Source organism: Acanthopagrus latus, chromosome 5, assembly GCF_904848185.1.
Source record: "Acanthopagrus latus isolate v.2019 chromosome 5, fAcaLat1.1, whole genome shotgun sequence".
Taxonomy (NCBI): domain Eukaryota; kingdom Metazoa; phylum Chordata; class Actinopteri; order Spariformes; family Sparidae; genus Acanthopagrus; species Acanthopagrus latus.
Window position 1 is genome coordinate 16005657 of NC_051043.1, and position 8964 is coordinate 16014620.

Below are 8964 nucleotides of genomic sequence, written 5' to 3' on the forward strand. Positions count from 1 at the left end.
CAGAAAACTGTACCATAAAAAACAAATTTAACTGTACAGCCATACTCTGCAGCATCTCCAACACATTGTACTGTGAAAGAAAAAAGTCAAATCCAATCCATGTTGGCATTTTTTCAGTGACGACTCAAACTCGAAGGATGTTGAAAACAGTATTATTGTATTTATTTTATGTTTATTTGCAATGTCAACTCCAAAAAGCGATAACGTGTGCTTTTTTTGTTACAAAATGCTCTTATAGATCTGTTCTCTTTATAGAAAATAGTGTGTGCATGGCAACATCTAGGAGGCTTCTCCACAGCTAATGTGAGAGATGCTAGGCCTCTCTGTACAGCACGTGCTTCCAAAACACATCAGCATCACTATGAGATGATCATAGAGTTGATTTCTTTTTCTAGACTTATTTGTTACAGTTTTACAAAGGCTGGACAGCAGTGGTGTGAACTGGGTGGATGACATCACATGCATGCACTTGAATGTTACATGCTAGCAGCTTTCACACAAGCTTCTCTTACAGGACGAGAAGTGAGAGCAACACAGTCTGCCGCTGATGTCCAGACTTGATCACCGGGTCAGTAAATTGTTCTTCCAGCTACAGAAGGGACTACAGTCTCTCCAAAGCGCTGGATGTCGCTTCCTTTTATTCCTATGTTGTCTATTTCATAACGATGATGTCAAAGATCAGTCACTCTGGATCTTAATAAACTGATTTGTTACTTGGCAAAAATGAAGGTCTTATTCATTGTCCTCGGTCTCTGGCTCACACTCGGGACTTTGGTATTTAATGAGCTATAAAAGAAAATCATTTGGGCCAAAGAGCTGAGCGTCCTTTTGGCTCAAACACTAAAAGAAGATGTTCATATTCTCAAACATTTCGGCAAGCTGCTTGGCAACTTCGCATCACAAAAGGCCAAAATGTGGCCAAAGAAAGTCGGCAAACTAAAGCAACTTTTGAACCTTTCATCTGTCAACAACTGAAAAACCTTCTGTTGCTTTTCCTTTGAGCTAAGACAGCGACTGCATGGCTAAGGTGTGATTGTGGGGACACATTGTGGGTACTACATTCACAACTTTTAACCCAGAACAAAAATTTGTCCTTAGATTCTCTTTTTTCCCTCCACTGACTCACACGCTGTCGCCTGCCTGCAGTCCATCCGTCCCTCCCTCATACTATCCGTCTGTTTGGTTCCAGCAGCAGGTCATCATCACAGGGGTCAGGAAGGGATCATGCCTTTGTTCCTCTTGCGGTCGGCCATTGTGCGGCGGTTGTGGTTTGACGTGCGGCTCTTATTGGCCTCCTTTTTGCGTCGGTCCAGGAATGTCTCCAGGGTTTGTCCTTGGCCTTTGGGTTTGCCCACCACGTTACTGGGACGCTCCGGTCGGAAACTGGAAGAGAAGGACGAAGGGAGGTTAACAGAAGTTTTACCAGGGCTTAAGTGTGAGACAGGGCAGTGGAGGGAAACTTTGAAGAGCGGGTTGACAAAGTGAATCGACCTTACCCTTTCCTTTGCTGCATGGCTGCCCTTCTAGCTTCAGCCCTCTCCCTCAGCAGAGCCGGGTCCTGCACAAACTGGTCCCTGTTAACGTTGTTCTGAAATAAAATGGATTCACATGTAAACACACAGTTCAAGAGTCACAGACGAAAGAAAATAACAAAATATACAAATGTGGAAATGTCACATTTGCAGCTAAATATTTTACTTCAAGAGACTAAAATATGAAGTAAAAATATACACTTGAAGAAGATAAGAATAAAATACCGGTAAAGTCTCCTCCTCGTCTTCGTCTTCACCCTCCTCATCATCCTGTGCTTTGTTTCCTTTTCTCAGTACCTGTGGGACCGTGAAAGGCCTGCAGAAAAATCAAAAAGTGAAATTGTCTGCATCCTTTTTCTAATTTAGAAAGCATCCTGTCAAATATTAAAAGGTGCTTTTATATTTTTAACTGTGCATCTATTCCACTCTGATCAAACACACCAAAAAAACAACTCTACATTACCTTCTGTTGAGTAAACTGTCTCCATCCAGGTCATTAGCTCCCACTTGGTTCATGTCGTAGGTGTCGTCGTACTCATCGTCGTAATCATCCAGGCCGTAGGCTTCCGCACTCTCACCAGGTTCGATGACAACCTCGTCCACCACCGTTTCGTAGGCCTGATAACGAGCTCTTTGCTCAGCTACATGCTGCTTGTCGTTTAGCATCTCTCGAGCGCTCTCGCCTTTCCTACAAGAGTGAGAAGACCCAACTAGATAAACTTGACCTCAGGCAGTCTGAGTTATTAAGTGCAGCCTTACAAAAAATAAGCAGTAACATCTGGGTCAGGTAGAAATTATAAGGAGTACAGGGATTTTTAACTTCCGATCAGTGAGTGTCCCACCTCCTGCCCTTCCAGATGCGGGACATGTCCACCTTGTCCCTACGGAAGATGTCAAACTCATCATCATCAAACACGTTGGATCTGCTGTCCATAACGTTTGGAAGCTCCTCCTTCAATGGCCTGAAAGGACAGAGGCAGATCGTTGTTCAAACATAACAAATATTTTGAACTCTTCAGCTATTTTTGGATTTATGCAGTATATTGTGAACAAATATCAACAACAAACTTTCACACATTTTAGCTTCTGAAGTGAGAGAATGTATTGCTTTTCTCCATTTACTATATTGATTTAATTTATTTGTAAAATGGCTTTCTTTGAGCAGCCATTTTGCAGATACTGCTGATCATGTGCATTGTGCTGATTATATTTTAATATATTAAATATACATTACAAAGACGCTAGCATACTCAAATACTGATCCGTAAAATCTAATAAAAACCTTCTTTTGGTCCCGAACAACATATGACAATCTCAGCAGCATGACCCACATGTAGAAACATGTTAGATGTAGAGGCCGTCCCGGTGCGTGGTGTTACCTTGGCATGGCTCGGTCTAGTTTGTCCAGGTTGGGGGCCAAACGGTCCTCCAGGATGTTGTTGATGACCAGCTCTGAGTTGTAGTCGTACTCTTGCAGGCAGGCCAGCAGGAAGCCTTCGCCCAAATCAGGCAGCAGGTCCCTGATACATGACAACAGAGACTCCAGCTCCGCCTCGCTCACCGGACACATCGCACCCTGAGACAGTAAGTAAATACACTAAGTCAGGTTGGGTCACCGCTCGTCTTTCTTCCCCCCAGATTTGCAGCAATTTAGAAATCCAGACTTTAATCATGCAGCTGCAATTAATGGCTATTTATTTCTACACTTTCATGCTCTGAAACTCTACTTTAACCTTTTGCTTTGTGTTTGAAAAATGCTCCACAAAGAAACTTGCCTGAATTATACGCTAGGGCTCAAAGTGGTTTCATTTGTTTTATGCCCTTAATCAATTTTATCTCCTCAACTAATAGCATCTCAAATTACAATCCCAACATTTTCTTCCTCTAGCTTCTCAAATATCTGGATGCTTATTTGCTGTTGATGCTTTTCCTTGTCATATATGATAGTTGACTGAATATTATAGGTTTTTGGCCTGTAGGTCTTATAATAAGACATTTGAAGACGTCACCTTGTGCTGAAGGGATCAAGCTTTTCACTTTTTTGTGATTTACAGACAAACGATGCGTCAAGGAGGCATTGGCATAATAATTCTTGAGATATGACATTGATGGTGAACACTCCTTAAGCTGGTTACCGGTGATGATGAAGTGCTACTCTGTAATAATTACACATCTCACATTGTTTCCTTTTAGGGGTACATCCAACATGGCCTCTGCTCCCCTCATGCTGTCTCCTCCTCCTCCCTCTGCATCTCTGTCCTCCTGAAGTCTAAAGCCCGCTGAAGCACCGCCCTCTGCTCCCTGATAAGCTGAAGCTGACGGTGCTTTGTGCTGAATCTGGCTCTGTGGTTTCCGTCGTCCCACACTTTCCCAGGCACTCTCCACCCCCTGGAGCAGGTAGGATGTCCGGGTCTCATCACTGAGGGAAGCGGGCGGTCAAGAAAATTAAGTACCTGAGGCAACTAGCTGTTAACTTAATGAGGGCTGCACCTAGAGACAGATATCATTATTGATTAATCTGCTCATTGTTGACATTTTCTTGTTACCTTAAGTTGCAAGATAAGCTGATGTGTAATCTACATTTCTACTAGAATTTATATTTGCCCTGAGGTACTCTGAGGTATATGGCTGATAAGGATACATGACAGGGAGGGCCTGTTGTAAGAGGCTGACGTCATCTGCAATGGGGAACTGCTCATCATAGTCCGACAAGAACCTAAAAGGACAAAGAAATAAAATGGCAAACCTCTTCATACACTTTGTCCCCATACCTAAAGAGAAAAAAGTAAAAAAAGAACAACTACTTCTGATATTTAATGGGAACTAACTAAGCCTACTTTGTAGGTGACCCCTGATCTCAACCAGAAATTTTACCTTTTCTCAGTTAAAAAAGATGTGAAATGTTGTAGAAGCTCCTCTGCAAATGTTAGCATGTTTTCTCCCCTGTGAGGCGACAAATATCAGCAGAATTAATATGTGCTTCTGTAATGCTAATTCTGCTAAGATGCATATTGAGAGTTTAGACGTCTCACCCCTCCAGGATTGGCTGTAAACAGGTGTGGTGTAGCAGCAGGTGAGCCGTCTCCACCATCTTACGACAGGAGTGGGACAACCTTTTCCACAAGTCCTCCTGAAGACTAAAGCAGAGGACCTAATTCAGGACTTTCAATGACTTATTCAGTATGCTGGTCTCAGTCTTTTGGCTTTGCATATGGGTTCGACTTTACAAAAAGTAAATGCAGCAGTAACTCACTTTTTATCATCAAAGTTTCTCTTCCTCACTGCCTTCTCAAGGTCAGGCACAGCGGTCTCATAAAATGAGGTCAGTCTGCCAGGAGAGAAAACAAAATGATCGTGAAAACTTTTGTGAAGGTGTGGCTGGCCATGAGCAGAGAAACCGCCGGGCTACTCCATCCATCTACCTGCTGAGGAAACTGTGGGAGTGGAAGCTGGAGCAGGCGGCAGGGAAGATGTCCAGGAAGGCATGGATGGTGGTGGTGGAGTCACACAGGTATAGAATAAGATCTACAAGTTCCTGGAACCGAAAAGCAAACAGATTATCAAGTGCGTGGCAGTAGTGTAACTCTCTGTATGTCTAATCTGTCACTTTCAGGTTAAAGTCTTATCCCAGTTACCATTGTTACCATGACACACCTGCTGCTTCTGACGAAGCCTTGCTGTCCCCATTAGTAAACCATTAAACTGAACATTTGACAGTCTAATTTTCCTCAAAACCAATTTCTGGGTCAGTTAAAACTGAAGTCTATATGACTGATATATATCTGTCGTCAGCACAAGTAACCTACAACCACTTACTTCAATTCAATATCATACCAAAAGTTATATTCAACTGTATTTAAACACTCGCAGACAAACTACACTTCTACTACAGATAAATACGATTATTATCTTAGTGGAGTAAAGGATAGTACTGCTCAGCGCCGCATTGTCTTGTTGACAGGTTTTTAATTTAGAAACAGGCAAATTAGCCTGATCAGGAATTACTAAGTTGTAAGGAGTGCTGGATGTATTCACTGAGGCTTTCAGCAGGAAGTTAACTTCAGCATTTAAGAAAAAAAAAGTACACCTAAAGATGTTTAATCGATTTATATGTTCCTATGCCAGAGTGGCCATGTAAGTGCTGTAAGATGTTTATATTAGAAAATGTTAGAACCTAAAGTAGCCGGTAAAGTTAAAGTGCCACAGAGGTGATGATAAGAGGTGTGATTGTCTGACCTGCTGGCTCATGGTCATGGCAGTGGGCTGTTTGTTTGTGCCTAGCTTCAGCGGCTCCATGGCTGTGGCTCCTTCACAGTGGAGGCCACACTTACCCAGGATTGTGTCAAACACCTGAAGGCGACAGAGAGTGAAAAGGTTTACTTTTTGCAACTGAGTTGTCTTGAATTAAAAACTTTTTTGTACCAATCTTACACTTTCCATATAAATTAAAAAAAGATTTTATCTTACCTGTAACACAGTGGGAACCGTCTCATCCAGGTCACTGTAGTAAGATGGCTGCTGTGTAAAGATGTTGTCTGAAGAAAGAAGACAGACATCACAATAAAGTTAAGAAAGACAAATGGATTCAAACTACAAAACTCTATTACAAATCTTAATCTAACTGAAACATTCTCCATCTAAATGCAGAAAGATTTTCAAAGATGAACCTTAAAAAACAGCTCACCTATCATCTTATTCAGCAGCTGGCTGTTGCCCTTCCCAAAGAGCACACATAGATCCAGAATTTTGGGAATGTCAAAAAGGAAGTTCTCGTAGATAATTTCTCCGAACACAGCCGGGGTGATGAAGTTCTCCTGTGGAAGAGAAGCACAAGGCACACAAAAGAAAAAAGGTTAAAGAGTATTACTAGGCTTCGATATGACAGCGTACAGAATTGTCAATAGTTTACTAATCAAGCTATAATCTATTTCTACTAATGTTGATTCCTATTCCCTCTCAGGAGTTCATATGTGGGTGCTGCTTTCACCTTGGACTCTTTATGTGTGGCCATCCTGAGGAAGGTCAAGAAGACCGCCCTGTGGACAGAGCGCTGCATGTCGGCCACGGCTGGGGAGGAGGGCAGTGTGGCAGGGTCGAGGCCACGAGGAGCGTGATGGAGGTATGAATCTAGGCACCTCTGCAGAGACTCATCAAACACCACCTGACAGAGGTGACAGACCACAGCAGAGGAGGGAGAGGAAATTTAAGAGAGAGAAAAATCTCAGCTTCTCATTCAACAGTGCACCTTACATGTTTTCCAGCTGCTATACCCCTATGTGGCTACGTGAATTAGAAGAGTGATGTATACATGTCAGCCGTCAATCACCTGACACCAGAACTTGTCATGGGGCAGCGCGAGCAGCCACTCAAGGTCCTCTGTGATGAATTTGGCATGTTCCAAAAACTCCTCCACCTCAGCAGGAGAGCCATCTTCTGGCGGTGACTTGTAAGGCACAAAACAGCGCTCCTCCTTCCTGACCGGGTGCTGACGTGGATCAGAAAGCACAGAATTAGAGTCTGACAGCTTTTTAAGTGGATGTCTGTATAAAATGAGGCAATGTGACTCACCAGTGCAGGCAGTGTGTGCTCTTTCCCCAGCGGGCCAGGCTCAGTCACCTGTTGCTCATCTAGAGGCACTCGGGCACAGGCCATGGCTTCTCCCTCTCTAGTTTTTTTCTACCAAACCGACATAAAGAAATATTATTTTGCAAATTATTTTTTTGCTTGTGTATATCTGTCATTTCACATTCTTGTAGCTATATAACTGTATATTTACAATGTAATACCCAAGTGCTTTACCTGTTCAACTTCCAGGATTGTTGCATTAATATAACAGAGTATGATTTGAATTTGAAAGTATACTGCTCATCGGGTTAGCCAAAAACACTGCCATACAATTGTTGATTTCACAGTTTTTCAATTGAATACACATGAAGTATGCTGTAACGTAAAGTAAAAACACACGTAGTTATTGAAGATTTAATCCTTCACACATTCACCTAGAAGGCTATCAAGTTGAACTCACTCTCCTTATTTTCTTACTCACTTGTATCAAAAACTATATTATATATTACAGCTTTGCTGGCTACTTCTTACTCCTAGGTGCGAATAAATGATAGATTATTAACTTCTTCTCTTCAAAAAACCTATCGTTAAACCCTAAATATGAACTAATACAATTTAAAGCTGTGCAAAGAAGTGCTGAATCTAGATCACAAGAAATGTGCATAAATTGACGAGTCATGAGGAATCTAAACATCTGATTCAATGCTGTAGCTATTAGATTTTTTTAAGGTGCACCTTTATAGGTCCAGTATTTGCTTTTGTCTTCAAAGGGTGAAACAAACAGACGGATAGTGAGCAACAGCATCAGAACAGAGCAGCAAAAGAAGCATGAATTAAATATATTGCTAAAACACAGCTGTTGTGTAGCTGTTAGCCGTTGTGTTTACTCTGTATGAACTGTTAACAGTCTGAAAACTATTAATGGGGGAATTTAATCCAAATACGGAAACATTTAGATTTATGTTTTTGTTTATCAACGGCAGTCGCTTCTAATCTCCAAAGATTTAGCTCTAAATTAGCTTATTATTGCAGGCTAATTGTCATGTCCTTTACGTCCTGCTGACAGATGCCATTTAAAAAGCAAAAGGCCGCTAAGTTACTGTCAGATAGCTCACATCAGCACTTGACCAGCGAACCAGCCAGTACAACTCCAGCTACGACATTAACAGTTAAGTAAGCTAGTTAGCTAAGTTTGACGTTAACGTGTCAAATTAACGTAAATGACCACTGCCAGTGAAAAGTACTGACCTGTTAACCACAAAGCTAACCCTACAGCACCACAGCTACCACTCGATGTATTCAATAAGCTAACTTCTGACTGATAAACAGCATAAACCGGTAACATTTCCTGCTAGCTGTCTGCTATTTACCAAGTTTATCAGAGCTGAGAGCACGTCAATGAATGGAGAGAGGCTAACGTTTTTGTAACGTGGCTCACCAGCCGGTGACTTTATAACCTTCCTCTTGTGGCTCGTATCGTAATAATTGTACACGGAACACGTTAATAACTCCGCTCACCTCGTGACGTGACTGTCTGTGACTCTTTTCAAGCCATTTCATCAAAGTCGTCACAGCTTTCGACAGTTTCAGTTTCCAAACGCTTTCTAGTCACCTGTGTTGGGCCAGGAAGTGACATACTTTGTTATTTTAGTAAGACGCATGCGCAGTAAAAAAAAAAAATTTAACAAGAAACTATATGTAGCCATCTTTACCGCCTCCTTGTGGGCACCAGAGTGAAGCACATAGAGATAAAACACTGACGTCATCTTGCGAATGCCTCAATAATTGTTCCCCAAATTACGTCTCTCCTGATTGAACTGTGAATCGTCCAACAGTATAGTAGGAGTGCGATGTTAGACAAGTCAGT

The 8964-nt window shown here is 42.0% G+C and overlaps 1 protein-coding gene across 3 annotated transcripts; it reads right to left on the minus strand.

The window, feature by feature from the left end:
- Positions 1 to 138: 138 nt before the first annotated feature.
- On the minus strand, positions 139 to 8766 carry ascc2 (activating signal cointegrator 1 complex subunit 2). 3 transcript variants are annotated; one of them, XM_037098411.1, is made up of 19 exons: positions 8616 to 8766; positions 7101 to 7208; positions 6859 to 7017; positions 6520 to 6693; positions 6217 to 6346; positions 6000 to 6067; positions 5769 to 5882; positions 4955 to 5067; positions 4786 to 4860; positions 4565 to 4669; positions 4407 to 4475; positions 4174 to 4248; positions 3711 to 3951; positions 2912 to 3108; positions 2375 to 2494; positions 1996 to 2220; positions 1758 to 1848; positions 1497 to 1588; positions 139 to 1383 (listed from the first exon to the last, which is right to left on the minus strand). In XM_037098411.1, the coding sequence occupies exons 1-19, from the start codon at positions 8655 to 8657 to the stop codon at positions 1212 to 1214; spliced, it is 2370 nt and encodes a 789-aa protein (XP_036954306.1). In that variant the 5' UTR covers positions 8658 to 8766; the 3' UTR covers positions 139 to 1211. The 3 variants fall into 3 exon arrangements, with proteins under 3 accessions (XP_036954306.1, XP_036954307.1, XP_036954309.1); XM_037098412.1 differs by lacking the exon at positions 8616 to 8766 and adding an exon at positions 8468 to 8577; XM_037098414.1 differs by lacking the exon at positions 8616 to 8766 and adding an exon at positions 8346 to 8452.
- Positions 8767 to 8964: the final 198 nt, after the last annotated feature.

Bases quoted from the DNA above. Each gene is read 5' to 3' on its own strand.
- ascc2 (XM_037098411.1), bottom strand. From the start codon at position 8,657: ATGAAATGGCTTGAAAAGAGTCACAGACAGTCACGTCACGAG. The intron at 6,347-6,519 runs GTGAAAGCAGCA...TCTCTTCCACAG, and splicing joins CCACACATAAAGAGTCCAAG to GAGAACTTCATCACCCCGGC. The intron at 1,849-1,995 runs GTAATGTAGAGT...ATTTTTCTGCAG, and splicing joins GACAGTTTACTCAACAGAAG to GCCTTTCACGGTCCCACAGG.